General features: G+C 51.4%; 1 protein-coding gene across 13 annotated transcripts in view; it reads right to left on the bottom strand.

Moving 5' to 3' along the window:
• The window catches only part of Prrc2b (proline rich coiled-coil 2B), an 80,769-nt gene that overhangs the window by 18,258 nt on the left and 43,646 nt on the right, over positions 1–18,865 (bottom strand). For 10 of the 13 annotated variants that reach the window (XM_075985793.1, XM_075985799.1, XM_075985804.1 and 7 more), the window contains exons 11-16: positions 16,359–16,551; positions 12,143–12,458; positions 9,934–10,154; positions 7,585–7,780; positions 3,120–3,336; positions 466–2,511 (exon numbers count right to left, since the gene is read on the bottom strand). In XM_075985793.1, the coding sequence (XP_075841908.1) occupies positions 466–2,511; positions 3,120–3,336; positions 7,585–7,780; positions 9,934–10,154; positions 12,143–12,458; positions 16,359–16,551 (3,189 nt within the window). The remainder of the gene's footprint in view (positions 1–465; positions 2,512–3,119; positions 3,337–7,584; positions 7,781–9,933; positions 10,155–12,142; positions 12,459–16,358; positions 16,552–18,865) is intronic. The other 3 variants (XM_075985796.1, XM_075985803.1, XM_075985806.1) reach the window with 2 other exon arrangements.

Here is an 18,865-nt window from a genome sequence, read left to right as displayed (position 1 = left end):
GTTCATCATGGGCTGCAAGCAGCCTGTTCCCCTCTACTCCTGGTGGCTCCAGACCTGCCCAGGCAGCAAGAGGGAAGCAGGACCACTAAGGCTAAGAGCTAGCTCCACATGGTCAAAAGGCGAGTGATGTCTCCTGCCAGCTCCAAGAAGGAACAAGCAGGCAGACTGGGCAGGGCTCTCCGGGCACCACACAGGCAACAGTCATCGCTGTAGGGCTGAGAATACATTCGGAGGTTGGACTGTGGGGAACAGGGTATGGGGGCACTTTGGGTCTAGTTGATCAAGCCACAACGACATCAACAATGACACACCATGGAGAAGCGGACAAGCAATGCAGGAGCAAATGATGGAGACGCTCACACACAGCGGCCAGGGCCGCCAGGCTTGGCAGGGCGTGCATGCATGGACTTGGTGCTGCTGCAAACAGGACAACGACAAAGGACCGCGATGGTGCTGGTGTGTTACCTTTTGACTTTCAGAGGCGTCCCACTCTGCTGGCTCTCGCAGCGGGGGGAAGTCTCACCCCCACCTGGCCTAACAGGCTTCTCCCCAAACCCTCCCGGCTCCAGCTTGCGGCTCTGTCTGTCAGCCAGGGGCCTCTGGCTGGAGAAGCTCCGCTTGGCCAGCTCCTTCTTCTCACCCAAACTGGCCCCTGACAGGCCACCATCCCCTTGTGCTTCAGGCTCAGCCACAAGGCCTTCTCGCCGCTCCCTGCGCTCGCTGAAGTCACTGCTCTCAGAGGCAGTCTCCCACTCTTCATTGGCGTGATCAGAAGAGTTCTGGTAGGAAAGCTCTGGGGACCTGTGACCTCCAGGACCACTCTTTTCCCCAGGACAGAGTTTGGACCGGCCTGACCATTGACTTGTCAGCAGGTGGGACTCTTCCTCAGGTCCCCACAGGCCCAGGGACTCCCGCTCTTGACGGAGGCGCCGGAAGCGAGGGGGCTTGTCTTGGCGTGGTGGCCGCCTCCGACGGAAGGGCCTGTTCTCTGCATTTTCAGAATCTGCCCCGTGGTCATCTTGGAAAAAGGACCTCTTGTCCTCCATGCGGCTGTCCTCGAAGACCCTGCTGCCAAATGTGTCAGAGTGTCTGTAGGACTCTGGGATGTAATCTCTGTCAGTGGTTCGCCGTGGGCCACATTCCTGCCAGGAACTGCCTGGGCTCCTGCTCTGCCAGTGGGGAGGCTCTTTGGAGACAAAGGTTCGGCGGCCATAGCTGCAGTTGCTTAGGCGAGGTGGGAGGGCTCTCCCGCAGGTACGAGGTCCCCGGCTGCGGGTGTCTAGGCCACCCTGGTCCTCTGTGTAAGTCCTGTTGGAGCGCCAAGAGTCCTTCTTCAGGGGACCTTCGTCCCTTTCAAGGAGCATGCTGTCATGGCCAGGCTCTAAGCCCCGCTGACGCCGCCTCTTGGGTAGCTCCTCATACTCGGAGCCCTCGCTGTGGGTCTCACTGGCGATCCGGCGCCTGGGCTTGGCTCTGGGGCAGTCTTCTGGCAGGGGGAAGTCACGAAGGCCCCTGCCCCGGCTACTGCGCTGGCCACCACTGTACACGCTACGAGACCCAAGGACACCTGTGCCACACAGACCACTTGTGTTGCTGCCCGCAGGCCGGCCACCTCGGAAGGTGAACTCCCTGAAGCCACGGCCACGGCCGCGGGCCTGGCCCCGGCCCCCAAAGGCCTGCTCCTCGTCAATGAAGATCCAGTTGTTCCTCTTGGTTGGGGGGACGTCGCTGGCCTCCCTCGAGGGCCTGCTTTCCCAGGTCTTATCAACCTTTGCATCTTCATCTGGCTTGCTGGCCTCATGAGCAAACCCAGCCCGGGCAGCAGCCTTGTCCTCCAGGGCAGAAGAGGAGACATTGGCCAGGGCAGGGCTGTTCTCCTCATCCTCGTCCTCTTCTGCCCTGCACACAGGCTCTTGGTCTACGGCCAGCTGGGAGCTCTCCTCTCCCAGGCCCTGCCTGACCCTTTCCAGTGCCTTCTCCTTTTCTTCTACCTTCAGGGCCTTGAGGACGGGTTTCTTGATGGGTCCCGACCTCCGGGTCCTGCCCGGCTGCTCTTGGTGCTGGCTCCGGGGCTCGGGTGTCCACTCGGGCTCTGGGTTTGGCTGTTTCTTGGGGCTCCCTTCCTTCTCCCAAGAGGAAGCATGGAAGGATGGCTCCTCCCGAGGTGCCTCCAGCTCGACACTGTTGGCTGTGTCTGCAGCCTTTGGCTGGTGGCCAACATCCCAACTGCCATACTCTGGCTTTTTCTCGGCTGGGACAAAGTCGGGCTCCAATGGGGAACACCTGAGGTTTGGGGTACGCCCCCCTGGAGCACCCACCTCCTGAACATTTTCCTGGGGTGGAAATAAAAGCTCCTGGCCTATTCTTTGAGAAGAGATACAGCTGTCAAAGTCTGCTTGGGCCTTCTTGTCAAAAGCACTCAAGTACTCGTCCCCTCTCTCCTCAAAGAGACCGCGCTGGGCGCTTATGGCCCCTGCCCTTCCGGGAGAGGCAGAGTAAGACCTTTCACTCCTGAAAAGGAACCAGAAAAATCAGTCAATGTGATTGGAGCTTGGTTCCTGGTTTCCATGCTGAACAGGGCTTAGTTTTGCTTTTGTTTTGTTTTAAAGAAAAAAAAAGTTTTGTTTTTTTTTTTTTTTAAAAAAAGAAAGGAAAACACAAGCAAACATTTGCTCTAGCTTAAGACACGTTGCTCGGTGGCCCCTGGAGTCCGTGAGCGTGGAGATGGCAGTGGCAGCTCAGGTAGACCACCCTGGAGACAGAGAGGAGCTGGCAATCCCCTGGAGCAATGAACAAGCTGGAGCCTGGGAGTCTGTGAGCCTGGGCCTAGGGGTGGCAGGGCTAGCTCCTGCATTCACACAGGAGGAGCCAGTCCAGACCCCACTGAGCCCACCCTACTGCCCCTTTACCCAGTGCCCACGGTTCGACGACCACAGGGTTCTTCCTGAGCATCAGCCTGGCCATCAGAAAGAGCCACTCACACCAAGCATTCAAGCACACTGCACTCCTCTCCACCCACCCCAGGCAGTGTCTCCAGGGACGGGGCCTCTTCCTAGGGCCCTCCATGGGGACTGCAGAGTCTTCCTTTAGCCGCAGAGCAGCAGGAGGAGCCAGCTCACCTGACATGCATGTCCATGGCCAAAGTGTCGGCAGGCTTCGGGTGGGCCAGTGAGTAGCCTTTGCTCTGCAGTGCCATGTAGCCCTCTGGGCTCCACACAGGAGCTGGGTCGATGGCGGTCACTTTTCTCTCTTGGAGTGAGGGCACACAGTTTTGATCTTCAGAGCGACAGCCAGTCCCACTGAGGGACTCTTGGGGCATCATGGGCTTCATCAGTCCTGAAGAAGGCAAAGGGTCAAGCTCTCTCCTCTTACAGAGTGTCTGGCAGCGACCTCTAAGCAAAGCAGAGGCAGCTGTCGCAGCACCGCATGGGCATGGCAGCTACGCCTTCAGTATTCAAGTCCTCACTCTCTGACAGGACCCTGCAGCACACAGGCACACCATATGACCTGTTTATGGCCCGTGGGAGCCAATTTTGGCTACGGGAAGAAGAATCCATTTGAGTAGGGCAGTGGTGGCGCACGCAATTTCTCAGCAATTGAGAAAGAGGGTCAGGCGCATCTTTGTGAGTTCGAGGCTAGCCTGGTCTACAGAGTGAGTGCCAGGACAGCCACAGCCTGGGCTCTTACATAGAGAAACCCTGTTTTTTTTTTTTTTTTGGTTTTTTCGAGACAGGGTTTCTCTGTGGTTTTGGAGCCTGTCCTGGAACTAGCTCTGTAGACCAGGCTGGTCTCGAACTCACAGAGATCCGCCTGCCTCTGCCTCCCGAGTGCTGAGATTAAAGGCACGCGCCACCACCGCCCGGCGAGAAACCCTGTTTTGAAAAACCTAAAAGAAATCTATTTGAGGGGCTGGAGAGATGGCTCAGAGGTTAAGAGCATTGCCTGCTCTTCCAAAGGTCCCGAGTTCAATTCCCAGCAACCACATGGTGGCTCACAACCATCTGTAATGGGGTCTGGTGCCCTCTTCTGGCCTGCAGGCAGACACACAAACAGAATATTGTATACATAATAAATAAATAAATATTAAAAAAAGAAAGAAAGAAATCTATTTGAAAGGTAAGGAAGCCGGATGTCATACTGGCGGGGCTGGTCAGTGAACCTACAACACTGAGGAGCTATGCAGGCAGGAGATGAGCCATACCCCAGCCAGCTCACAAACACCACCCAGCCAGCACTCGGTTGATTCCGACCCTCCCAGAAGATTTAGACAGAGACTTGGCTTCACGTCCTCCTACCCCTATGGGAAGATGGACGCGGACACTCTACATTTGTCATTTGAGAATTCTGGCTGTTGAGGAGGGAGAGTGTGGAGCGAGTAGCCCAGATGGACTAGGACACAGGTAACGTGATGATGCCAGCGGCTATGAGACACTTCCCCAGCCTCTCCACTCTGCAGGCCCATCCTTGGCACACTCCGAGGACCTCCACTGCCTCTGAAAGACTGCACATACGAAAGCACAGGGGATTCCCACCCGGATGTCCATCTTAGTCCAGTCCAGGGAAGGATAAAAACCACCAGCCTTGGGAATTCAGAAGACAATCGCATTCTTACTTGCTTTATTAGGGTTCTGAAGGGGGCTTTACTCAAATTTCTGCCTCCCAGAATGATGCAGAGATCTCTCAAATAAACCAAAACTGGTTGTTAAGGGCTCTGACAGGAATCCAATAAAGGTCCAGAATTTAAACCTTACCAGGTCTTGAAATTGAACTTAAAATCCAAAATGGCCAGAACGCATATGTAATACACCATAACTAGATACTTTGTAGAACAACCTCAAACACTAAAAAATTATATTTAAATGACTGAAAGCATAAACGATTAAAAATTTGCTGGACACGATGGTAAATGCCCGTAACTACAGCACTTAGGAGGCAGAGGCAGATCTCTGTGCGTCTGAGGCTATACTAGCCTACATAGTTAGTTCAGGTCAAGCATGGCCGAATAGAGAGACCCCATCTTTAAAATAAAAGCTGGTGAAATAGTTGCAGGTGCTTGCTGACAAGCCCAACAGCCTGAGTTCAATTCCTGCAACCCCACGTGCTGTGTACATGCCACTCCCCAAACAAGTAAGTAAATGCTAAAAAGGAAGCAGAGGAAGAAGAAAAATTAAAACAATGATTTGGGATGCACATCCTATTTCCAAAATATATAGAGCTGGGGGCTGGAGAGGTGACTCAATGGTTAAGAGCACTGGCTGCTCTTCCAGAGGACCCGGTTCAGTTCTGAGCCCTGACATGGTAGCTCATGCCTGTAACATACAAAGTCATTAAAATTTAAAAAGGTAGATTAGACATAGGGGAAGAGCTGCAGACAGTTCTGAAGTTGGCTTCCTAGATGGCAACCTCCTTCCTATTCGTTCATTTTCATGCTCACATTCCCTTCTCTCTCCTCTGTCTCTCCTGCAGGGAGCAAACCCAGCCTTCTCCAACGCTGGTACCTTCATGTGAAAAGTAAAATACAGGAAGGATCATCTGCAGTCCTAGCACAAGGATGGCACAAAACCAGCAGTTTTGGAACAACACAGAGGGTGGAGAGATGAACACTTCAACAATACAACAAGACCAAAGACAACGGGAAGATCTAAGAAACAAAAAAAAGAGAGTAGCAGAGGAGATATATTTTGTCATTTTTGCATGAATGTATGTATCTTTGTATGCATGCATATATGTACATGGATGCTTGCCTGGTACCCAAAGAGGCTCAGAAGAGGCACTGGATCCTCTGGAACTGGAGTTAAGGCAGTTATGAGCTGTCATGTGCGTGTTGGGAACTGAAGGAGCAGCCAATGCTCTTAACTTCTGTTCCATCTCTCCAGCCCACAGACAGCATACATTTTTTGGGGGGCGGGGGCAAGGGTAGCAATTGAGACAAGGGTCTCCCCATGAAGTTCTGTCTGTTCTGGATCTCACTCTGTAAACTAGGTTGGCTTCAAAGACAGAGACATTCCTGCACGTGCCCCCAGGTGCTGGGATTAAAGGTATATACCATCACAACCAGCTTCCCAACAATCCTACAGACCATCAGAGTGAGCATTCTCAGCCACACAGACCATCAGAGTGAGTGTTCTCAGCCACACAGACCATTAGAGTGAGCATTCTGAGCCACAGAGGAAAAGATTTCCAGAGGTCACGGCAAAAGTCAAGGACAAAAGGTGTGAAATAGTGAAGAAACCTATAATAATTACTTTACTTCCAGACAAAGTAGCAAAGACAAGAAACACAACCAAGTATCTAGTGCTACACACTGACAGAAAGAAGGGGGATAATTCCTTTCCACGTGCTGCTAGACACACGTAGCAAAAACTGCTGGTTAGCTGGGTAAGGAGGTCCCAGCCGGTAATTTCAGCACACAGGAAGATGACCCCAGTGAGAGGACTTCCATGAATGTGAGGCCAGCCTGAGCTACAAGTGACTAAGTCTCAAGAACAAGCAAAACAGCGGGTGTGGTGGTGCCTCAGCGGGTGCCTTTAGTCCTAGCACTGAGAGGCAGAGACAGGTTGATCTCTTGTGAGTTGGAGGCCAGTCTGATCTACAGAGCACATTCAAAGACTAGAGGGCTACAAAGTGAGAAAATAAAAGACAAAACAAAAAACGTACAAGTACTAGTGGCTTATAAGGATTTTACAAAGCCACAACCACACTGGGATGTTCTCTCTCTCTCTCTCTTGCTCTCCCTCCCTCCCTCCCTCCCTCCCTCCCTCCCTCCCTCCCTCCCTCCCTCCCTCCCTCCCTCCCTCCCTCTGTCTCTCTCTCTCATTCGGTGCTAGAAATGAACTCATGTCCTCCTGAATACTGAAATAATGAGCTCTACCCCTACGTTAAACTTCAAACCCTGAGTCAAACAATTCTAACACCCATCAGTAACCAATCAGAGTTTAAAACACTAATGATATGGGTATTTGTACAAGACAGCTAGCAAGTGCAATTTCATGGACTACTTCGATATGGCTAGACAGAGATCGAGATCACCTAACAGTCCAGCCTGGCCAGTGAGGTAAACAGCTGGCCGCTGAGAAGGTCATGCAACACAGAAACAGAAACACCATAAAGTTCCTATTCTAAGTGAGGAACAATGAACAAACGGGTACCCAACAGTATTACAGAGAATGGTACAGGAAAACCAAGACTTGCTGAAACCTCCAATCCGGTTAATAGAGAAAATCCAAAAGCAAGAATGCAAAGAGGGGCTGGGCACAGATTTGAGTGCATTTCGGGCAACTAACAACATACAAGTGTTTAACTCATACCAACAATTGTGCTTATTTGAAGACAGAGTCTCAATACATAGCCCAGACTGGTCTGAAATTCGCTACCTTCCTGTCTCCTCAGTATCTCAAGTGCTGAAATTACAGGACCATCCATATTCAGGTCCCAATAACTTTTTGACAGGTACAAAATTGTGTCTTTAACTTTGTAAAACTAAAGAACAACCAAATGACCCGACACAGGCCAGGCTGGATTCGGTGTGTCTACCTCTCCTGGTGCCTTCCCCTCATGTGCCGGTCACCTGTGCCCTGTGCTCACCTGAAGGATGCAGAGCTGAGGGGTAGAAGTCCACAGGTGTCCGCGTGGGTGTGATGCGTGGGTCCATGTAGGAAGGCATCATCATCCAGCGTGGGTCGAAGCCCAGCATCTGTGGGTGGGGTGGGTAGAAGGTGCGCTGGGGGTGGGAAGGCGGGGGGTACACCGGCTGCCAGTGCTGCATCTTGTATAGCTGCTCCTAGGGAGAAGACAAGCAGTGAACAGGGTGGGGCACACAGGCACTCATGGGACAGCCTCCAGCCCTCCATGAGGGGCACAGAGAGGCCCCTAACAAGCCAGGTGGTAGGGGTACACGCTTAGTCCCAGAATTCAGGAGGCAGAGACATGATGTGGGAGTGTCATATATCAATCTGTTGATTTCATTGGTTAAGCAATAAAGAAACTGCTAGGCCCATTTGATAGGCCCACCCTTAGGTGGGTGGAGTAAACAAAATGGAAGGCTGGGAGAAAGAAGCTGAGTCAGTGAGTTGCCATGATTCTTCTACCCCAGGCAAATGCAGGTTAAGATCATTCCTGGTAAGACAGCTCATGGGCTACAGCAGATTATTAAAAATGGGCTAGTCCAGGTGCGAGAGTTAGCCGAGAAATGGCTAGATATAATGGGCCAAGCGGTGTTTAAAAGAATACAGTTTCCATGTAATTATTTCGGGTAAAGCTAGCCGTGGGGGCGGCCGGGTGGCGGGGATACAGCCCCACCGCTCGTACTGCTACAGAGACAGGCAGATCTCTGAGTTCAAGCTGAGGCCAGCATGGTCTACAGAACTACTCAGAGAAGCCCTGCTGGGGCAGAAGGTCAAAATGAAGACTGTCCCAGGCTGAGGTCCCTCTGAACTGGATGGTGTTGGTGTCGGTACTAGGACTGTGCATTTGTGCACCCCCAGACTAGGGTTATAGTTTGAATGACTACTTCACAGACCAGACCCAATCCCTGACCAGGGACATGGCCATTTCTTCTTTCTGCAGCCACCACTGCACATCACACATTTGTGGCTCCAAGCTCCAGCCCGACCCCACATACTCCTTCACAACACACCCCACTCTCTGCTTCACAGTCCTGCAGGCCCTTGGACTAGGACGCCCCTCTCTGACCTTCCAGCACAGGCACATTCCCGCTGGAAAGCAGCCGCCAGCCCTGACCAGGCCTATCCTGCACTCCCACGACTCCTGCTCCTTTTGCTGCTCTCACGGTAGGTGACTGGTTCGAGGCTGTCTCCCTAACTAAACCTTAAGAGGCGGAGTATGTTTAGCTTGCATAGAACTGTGATCTAAGGTATCTGAAGAGATAAACACAACCATCTGAGACCCTCACGCCACCCACCTGACACCTCTCATGCTGCCATCTCCATGAGCTCTGTGCTGTGGTATAATCCTTCTGTACACTGTGAAAATGTGCCGCTCTCACTGTCGGTAAATGACTGATAGATAGCTAGGTATGATTTTCACGACAGAAACAATGCTGGGAAGGGCGGGGTCTGACTGAGGAGTCTTGAGCCAGACCGAAAGAAGCAACATGGAAGTTCATAAATAGACTAGACAAATGAGTCTTGGGGCAGCAGACAGATGAACAGAAATGTGTTAACTTACATTGTAAGAGCTAGCTAAACAAGCCTAAGTTATCGGCTGAGCTTTCTCAATTAGTCAGAAGTCTCCATGTGTTTATTGGGAAGCTGGCAAGTGGGACAGAAAAGTCCACCTACATATGGCGCCCAACATCCAGGGAAGTATATCCACATAAGGTCTAAAAAAGCCTAAAAAAAAAAGTTTACTTCTCCAAGGCACGCCCATTTAAAAACAGTTTTAAGTAAAAACATTACACATCCAACAGCTGGGCTGCCAAGTTAATACCCCTATCACCGGTTTCCGAAAGGCACAGCTCACACATCAAAAGGAACAATTTTCCTTTGTATGCTGGGTGCTGAAAATTGACCTGAGCTCTCATTCATGCTGGGCAAGTTCTAACGGAGACACAGCCCAGACTCAGTGATTACTACTCTCCAAGGAACTCAGCTGCCACGACACTCGAGCAGAGGAGATCACCAGAATACGGGGACTGCTGTGATTTTAGCCACTGGCCACATCGTCTCCAGAGAAAAATGCAGGAGAGCATGGCCCAGGGGTTAAGAGCACTAACTACTCTTCTGGAGGTCCTGAGTTCAATTGCCAGCAACCACATGGTGGCTCACAACCATCTGTAATGAGATCTGGTGCCCTCTTCTGGCCTGCAGGCATACATGGAGGTTGAACACTGTATACATAATAGAGTACCGTTGTTTCTCTAACTGAAGATGAGTGGAGAGAACACACGCTCTGTGGTCATGTCCATTGGAGTACCTGCTGCTGTTGTTGCTGCTGCTGCTGACGCTGGAAACGAGGAGGAAGGGACTTCTGATACTTGCTGAACTCTTGTGCTGGGGACTCAGCCTCCCTGGCTTCTTCCTCGCTGCTGCTACTGCTGCTGCTGCTGCTGCTGCTCTGAGCCACTGCAGGGGGTGTTGCAGGTGTCTCCTCTAAGAACATGGTGGGTGCTTCTTGGATAGGGAATTCTGGGGAGCCTAGGAAACAGGCGGGCAAAGAAATGTCACAGTGAGCCCAGAGGCTTGGCCAACTGTGTGGTGAACAGCAAATGCTTCTGTCTGCTACTCCACAAACTCACTGGGGACCAGTCACAGACCCAGGCCCAGCTGCTTGTATTAAGTGTTCCTTGGGCACCAGACTGTGCGTTCCTCCCTCAAAGCCCAGTACGAAGGTTCTACTCCCAGCAAAAATCACCAGGGGAGGCTGCTGAGTCAGCTCAGAACTGTATACAATTGTGGTGAATCTGGATGCAGGACTCCGAAAAGGGACAGGTCCTTGATTCAGGGACCCTATAGACAAATGAAACAGCAACCACAGGGTGCCACCTGAGCCCTTTCCTCAGCTTGCCCAATACTGTCTAAGAGTGCTGACAGCAGCAGTGACTTCTCCACAGGGCTCTCCACACACATGCTGTCCTGCCAACAGGGCCAGACTAACAGTATGTTCAAAGCAGTGTTGGCATGACCACCTCACCTCCGTAAGCACCAAGGCCCGCGGGCTCCACTCGAGGGGTAAAACACTGACATCGCAGGACAACTGCACTTCCCTGACAGCTTCAACTGCCACACACCTCTACACACATGGAAGATATTTCCAGGGGCTGAAACCAACAGACCGCATCTCCTAACAAGAGTCAATCTGAGTGGATACAGCCGACGGCTTTCCTGGGGAAGATCTCAGGCCTGCTGCTCGTTACAAGGACTGCTCGCTGCTCCACCGCAGCCACAGCAGCCACTTCTTCTGGAACTGTTACTGCCAGGAGAAATGTATTCCAACATGTGGAAAGACCCCCCCCCCCTTCACTTCCTGTCAAACAATGCTCTCCGTTGTCACAAGTTCTCAATCATGTTTGGCTGAGCAGCACACACGATTGCAGCTGAAATGACAAGATCAGTCCTCTGTGTGCCGCGAGTTTCAAGTCCTCCACAGTGGCAGGCAGGCAAACAAACCGCTTTTGCGGATTTATTTATTTTAATTTATGTATGAGTATTTTGCCTGCATGTATTGTGTGTGTGTGTGTGTGTGGTACCCAGGAAGATCAGAGGAGCATCAGATCTCCTAGAAGTGGAGTTAGAGATGGCTGTAAGCAGTCATGTGAGTGCATCCCCTCTGAGAGGAGCCAGTGCTCTAAAACCTCTGAGCCATGTCTCCACACCCCACACTTTGAGATAAATTTATGTGCCTGTGTGTTCATACACACACACATTAACAACAGCCAGAGAAGAACTTACAGGATCTACTCCCCCTTCCGCCACTGCTGCCAGGCGCAGCAACAATCTTCTTTACCTGCTGAGTCACCTTGCCAAGACACTTACCCAACTAATTTAAAAAGCTGAGCTGGAGCTGGCAAGATGGCGAACAGGTAAACGCGCCTAGCGCATAAGCCTGAAGACCTGAATTCAACTCTCTGAACCCATGTAAAATTAGGAGAAAATCAGGACAAAGTCACCGGCTGACCTTCATGTACATTCTTTGCTGCGCGCGCGTGCGCGCGCGCGCACACACACACACACACACACACACACACACACACACACACACATGCAAGCACATATACAGACACAATAAAAAAATAAGAGTAAAAGAAAAAAAGCTGAGTTGGGTCTAGATAGAACCCAGATAAGTACCCAGAAGTGTGTGTGTGTGTGTGTGCGCGCGCGCGCGCGCGGTGCACACACATGTATGCTTAAGTGTTTGAGGGTCTCCATATGTATCCAAATGTCCTGGAACTCTCTAGGTAGAGCAGCTGACCTTGAACTCTCAAGAGTCCTGTCTCTACCTCCCAAGTGCAGGGATTGAAAAGTGTGTGCCACCGCAGTCAGCCAGGGCAACCCTCGTACAGGCTGATGCTTCCTGGTAGAATATGCTTTTTGCCACAGGTTTTGCTACTTCCTAGCCAGTGAGGTAAACATGACAATGTGGGGACAGTAGATGGCTTCACCACTGTGGGATTGGGCGTCCTCACCTTTGCGGACAATAGGGCCGTTCTCCTGTGGGGAAGCCTTCTCGATGCTAGGGGACCGGGGCACCTCCTTCTCCAGTGGCTTTGGGGCCTCGCTGGCCTTCTGGGCCTGCTTGCACTTCTGGTCCAGCTGCTTGAGTTTGGCTGCACAGGCTGCCAGCCTCTCCTCCCGGGCCCGGCGCTCTTCCTCTTCCCTACGCTTTCGGGCCCGCTCCACAGCCTCCGACATCTCTGACTGGATGAACTTCTGCCGTGGGGGTGGCTTGTCCTCCTTGTCCTCAGCGGACTGCTGACGGAACATGCTGCCCATTGTGGGCTTCTGCCAAAAGGAGGAGGGGGTGAGCTGGGGTCAGAAGCCTGAGATAAGGGCTGCTTCCCTCCCACTGAGACTGACACTAGGAAAACAGAAATAGACTCTCTGTCTCCAAGGACCACAGGGGGCCCCCACCATGAGGCGATGTAACCCCAACATTGTGACTTCAAATCGATGCTTATCCATTAATGATAAGTCATGACAACAAACACCTCTTTTGGATAGTTTCTCCATCCTCGAGTCTCCTGCAGCATGTTGAGGGTGCTCTGGGCAAAACTCAACACCAGAGAGATGCCCCATTAGTCGGGAGGGAGTGACCAATGCTGCTGCAGGCACAGAGTGGCAGAAACCACTGAAAGGGAGCCGGACACCAACTGAGGACACGTGCAAGCGCAGACACACCCTCTCCTACTCAAGCGACCGCATGTAAGCACATGCGTAGACATACCCTCTCCTCCTACTAATGCGACAGCGGACACACTTTTCTTTCACTTTGTACTAGACATCTGCCCAGGCTTTGGAAATGGCTATCCACTGACCACAGCTTCCCTGGTAAGTCACCTGATCCTTAAAATCAACCTTTGTTCGGCCTTCAGAAAAATAGCTTTCATGTATGTATCTGCATGTGAGGACAGGTGCTTAGAGACCAAAAGAGGCGTGAGAGCCCCGGAGACTGCTGTGAGCTGTTGCACATGGGTGCTGGGAACTGATCTCCTGTGTTCTGGCAGACCAGAATGCACTGCTAACACCTGGGCCACCACTTTGGGTCTTTACATTAAAAGAAAACAAAAACATTAATGTGTGTGTGTGTGTTCTCTCCTTCCACCATTTCCACTATCCTGGTGCTGGGGTTAGACTCAGGCGCTCAGGCTTGGCAGCAGGCTCTTTTACCCGCTGAGCAATCCTGACAACCAAACTTTGTGCATTGTGGTTTTGGAGTTTTTTAAGATTTCTTTTCATTAAGCTATGTGTTTATGTCTGTGTTGGGTATGTGCACACGAGTGCATGTACCAACAAAGGTCATTAGTGTCCTCATCTCCTTGAGCTGGAGCCACCTGATGTGGGTGTTGGGAATCGAACTTGGATCCTCTGGAAGTACGTTCTTACCCCCTGAGCCAGTTCTTCAGTCCAATTTTATGTATTCTTAAACCTGACTGCCTCCTGTCCACAGAACTAAAGCAGACTCAAAGGGTCCTTGTTCATTGTGAAGTTTTCAGCAACAAGGGAGGTACTACCAGGAGGGGAGGTACAATGCAACTCTGGAGCCAGCACAGTGCCAGGCACACAGGGAAGGCAGGAGGGAAAGCCTACCCACTGCATTTGATGAGGGATGGAAGCCAAAAACAACAGGTTTCCCAAGAGAACTCAAACAATGCCTTTCTCTTCCCCAGCCTTTGTTCGCTCACAGGTAACTGGGTGTATCGGCTGCTGGGGAGTCCCAGAGTCTGTGTGGGTGGCCAGAGCCCAGCAGCATGCAAGGTCATACAACACGAGCAGTGTCTTTGTTTGGAACAACCATAGTTCAGGACATGGCATGGAAACTCGGGGTGCTGTAGAGTGAAGCTGCACCTGTGAGGGTGGGGAAGGCCACCTGTGCAATAGGAACACGACTGCCGTGGGGGGCGGGGTGGGTCTGAGTGGATAGATCTGTGGACAAGTGGGAGGACCCAGATCTGAATTCCAGAATCCACGCAAAAGTCATGAGTGTCTGGACCCCAGAGCTCCCACAGGGAGATGGGAACCAGAGACAGGAGAATTCCCAGAAGCTCTCGGGACAGCCAGCCTGGCAAACTCAACAGAAAAACAATGGCCCTGCTGTAAAAGTGTGGAAAGCAAAGATGGACGCCAAAGGTGCCCTGACCTCCACAGGCATCTGGTGGGAACTCGTGCTACTGCACAGGCATACATGCGAGCACACGCACACACTCATGTATGCTCACAGTGTCTACACACGCACACACGCACACACTCATGTATGCTCACAGTGTCTACACACGCATACACGCACGCACTCATGTATGCTCACAGTGTCTACACACGCATACACGCACACACTCATGTATGCTCACAGTGTCTACACACGCATACACGCACGCACTCATGTATGCTCACGGTGTCTACACACGCATACACGCACGCACTCATGTATGCTCACAGTGTCTACACACGCATACACGCACACACTCATGTATGCTCACAGTGTCTACACACGCATACACGCACACACTCATGTATGCTCACAGTGTCTACGCACGCACACGCACACACTCATGTATGCTCACGGTGTCTACACACGCATACACGCACGCACTCATGTATGCTCACGGTGTCTACGCACGCACAGGCACACACTCATGCTCGCACAGTGTCTAAGTACTTCCCACCCCCCAAAGGAGCCAAGAGTTCCTAGGAGAACTGTGACTGCAGAAGACCTGATCTAGAAAAGTTGTGAAGGAATTATTCCTCAGGAAGTAGGGAAAATCTCCAAGTAAGATAAGAAACAAGAACCCACAACAGGGAAGTGAAATCAAAGATCCTGCCATCCTCACACCAGATGATGTGAGAACACAACTGCAGAAGTGAAGGAATAAACGGAAAGTGTGATGACTGGGCCAGCGAGACGGCTCAGCGGGGAAGGGAGCTGGCTGTACAAGCCTGCTGATCCGAGTTCAATCCCCAGGCCTTTGCATATAGGTGATAAAGAACTCACTCCACGAAATGTCCTCCGTCCTCCACACACACACTCCCATATCTCACACTCACACACACACACGTTTTAACTATGATGACTAATAGGCTAGCCAGCCTCACTGTTTCTGCCCACGTTTCTCAGCAATCACAGCAGAAGGAAAGGACTGCCCAGTGTAAGTCTTGGCAACACCACCAACATTAACTAAGAGATCAAAGTGCCAGTCACCAGAGCCAGGAGGGGTCGACAAAAAACAGTCCAGAGAAGCTGGCCGAGGACACAAGCTTTGGACCTAAGCAGGAGCAAGGCGCGAGCCACTATAGGAGCACGCCCTCTTCCACAGCACCCAGGCCATGAGAACTTGGAAAAGGTTGAGTGAGCTGCAGTGGTAACAGGTGAGCATGCATAAAGGACTTCAGCGGGCTCGAAGGCGCCACAGCAAGGTAGCAACATATGCTTTCTGGTTTGCTTCCGGTTCTTAAGAAAACACAGCTGTCTAGGCAGGAAGAAGATCCCAGCACGACATGCAATGAGAGCAGATAACCACAAGGTGGCACACTCTTCAGTCAGCCTGCACAACAGTCCCTGTATTTGTTTTTGTTTTGTTTTTAATGGGGGACAGTGGCTCACCATGTAGTCCTAGGCTTGCCTGGAACTCACTATAGACCAGGCTGGTCTTGAATTCATCTCTGCCTCCTCAGTGCTGGGATTAAAAGACATGTGCTGCCATGCCCAGCCAGTCTTTATACTCAATTCCAAGTTTCCTATAAAGTAGCTCAGGAGGTAGAACATTTATTTATTTGTCTTGAAGCTTGACAACGTGCGTCTGGAAGTGTGGGAACCACATAACGGTGGAAGGAAAGTACCAGTTTCACAATGTTGCTGTCCTCTGAACACCCATGCATGCCATGACATATATGTCAATACACACACATACTGAAAATAAAATTAAATAAAAAAGGAAAAATAGGAGAGAGAAAAGAAACATGACCCAGCACTTTCTGGAAAGCTAGCCACTGACATCAACATAGTACAAACTCTTGGGCCAGTGGCTGGAGCTCCACTGCCTCTGGGAATGTTTAAGTACATTGGCTCTTCATGTGTGTAGGGAGAGATGGGGAGAAAGAGTTAGAGCGAGAGGGAGCATGTAATTAGGCCCACGTGCACATTCCAAGGCTCCAGGCAAACAGCCAGGCACAGACCTGGGGCCACTGTACCTGGTAGTCAGGGCCAGAAGCCCAGTTGTGAAGCTTCCTGGATGGAGGCTGAGGCTCTGGCACCTTTCGGACGACCCGGGACACAGTTGCTGTTTCTCCCCAGTCCTTTCCTTCCTCCTGAGTACGCTTGGCATCAGCACTGTCTGCAGAGCTCAGAGACAACTCCCGCTGCCGCCTTGGGTCCCAGCTGTTCCTAGGACAAACAGCAATTGTTAAGTTTCCCCAGACAATTCTGTCTGACCTCACTGGTCAGGGGCCTCTGGGAATTCTGAGGTCAGCTATTACCCCAGTTTATAGACTAATTTCCTTCAACATCACACTCACATCCTTTATGTGCGAACTGCAAAATTCAGACCGAGGGTTCAAAACTCACCATCACTCATAGAGCCCCCATCCTTGACTCACATCTGAAAAAGGGGAATTGGGGCTGGAGAGCTGTTGAGTTTCTGTGCAATTTCCAACATCTACATGGTGGCTCAAAGCTCTCTCCAATTCCAGTTCCAAGAGATCCAGTGCCCTCCCTGACCTCCACAAACACTGAATGCATGTGGTGCATAGAAATACATGCAGGCAAAACACCCACATACATAAAAATAAATAAAAAATCTTAGCTGGGACCCTGCCTCAGAGAGGTGAAAGGAGGTACTTGAGCAAGAGACAGAAGGGCAGGGCTCTGCCTCAGAGTCTCCAGCTCACTCCTTAGCTCTACCTAGGGCAACTGCCCACAGTGAACCCCAAGAACATAGCAAATACACACAGTATAGAAGAGGAGATGGTCCCCAACAGGGCTGCACTGTAGGCTCTGTAGGAAGGAGAGGGTGTGCTGGGCAGAACAAAGAGCAGGGGCCAAACACAGCCATATATGCACAGATGCCAGGAAAGCTGGCAGCATTAAAGGCTAATATAGCCTCTAATAGCTAACCACACGCCTACCACGTACACACTCATAGCTAACCACACACCTACCACGTACACACGCGTGGCTAACCACACGCCTACCACGTACACACTCATAGCTAACCACACGCCTACCACGTACACTCATAGCTAACCACACGCCTACCACGTACACTCATAGCTAACCACACGCCTACCACGTACACTCATAGCTAACCACACGCCTACCACGTACACACTCATAGCTAACCACACGCCTACCATGTACACACGCACAGACCAGACACACGCATAGCTAACCACACGCCTACCACGTACACACGCATGGCTAACCACACGCCTACCACGTACACACAGACCAGACACACACGCATAGCTAACCACACGCCTACCACGTACACACAGACCAGACACACACGCATAGCTAACCACACGCCTACCACGTACACACGCATGGCTAACCACACGCCTACCACGTACACACAGACCAGACACACACGCATAGCTAACCACACGCCTACCACGTACACACTCATAGCTAACCACACGCCTACCACGTACACACTCATAGCTAACCACACGCCTACCACGTACACACTCATAGCTAACCACACACCTACCGCGTACACACGCACAGACCAGACACACACGCATAGCTAACCACACGCCTACCATGTACACACACGTACACACGCACAGACCAGACACACACGCATAGCTAACCACACACCTACCATGTACACACGCACAGACCAGACACACGCATAGCTAACCACACGCCTACCGTGTACACACACGTACACACGCACAGACCAGACACACACGCATAGCTAACCACACGCCTACCATGTACACACGCACAGACCAGACACACACGCATAGCTAACCACACACCTACCATGTACACACGCACAGACCAGACACACACGCATAGCTAACCACACGCCTACCGTGTACACACGCACAGACTAGACACACACGCATAGCTAACCACACACCTACCATGTACACACGCACAGACTAGACACACACGCATAGCTAACCACACACCTACCATGTACACACGCACAGACTAGACACACACGCATAGCTAACCACACACCTACCATGTACACACGCACAGACTAGACACACACGCATAGCTAACCACACGCCTACCGTGTACACACACGTACACACGCACAGACCAGACACACATGCATAGCTAACCACACGCCTACCATGTACACATGCACAGAGACCAGACACACATGCATAGCTAACCACACGCCTACCATGTACACATGCACAGAGACCAGACACACACGCATAGCTAACCACACGCCTACCATGTACACATGCACAGAGACCAGACACACGCATAGCTAACCACATCTACCATGTACACACACATGAATGCACACCTGTGACAGGCAGCTAGAGAGGCACAGAAGACAGAGAGATTAAAAACTGCTACTGAAGCATGGCATAGTGGCGCACGCCTTTTATCCCAGAAGGCAGAGTCACGCAGAACTCTGAGTTTGAGGCAGCCTGGTCTACATAATGAGTTCCAGAACAGTCAGAGCTACACAGTGAGACCCTGTCTCAAGTTTAAAAAGGGAAGAAAAACA

Source organism: Microtus pennsylvanicus, chromosome 9 (genome assembly GCF_037038515.1).
Source record: "Microtus pennsylvanicus isolate mMicPen1 chromosome 9, mMicPen1.hap1, whole genome shotgun sequence".
NCBI classification, from domain to species: domain Eukaryota; kingdom Metazoa; phylum Chordata; class Mammalia; order Rodentia; family Cricetidae; genus Microtus; species Microtus pennsylvanicus.
The sequence above is the reverse complement of the archived record's forward strand: the minus strand, read 5'-3'. Positions and strand labels throughout refer to the sequence as shown.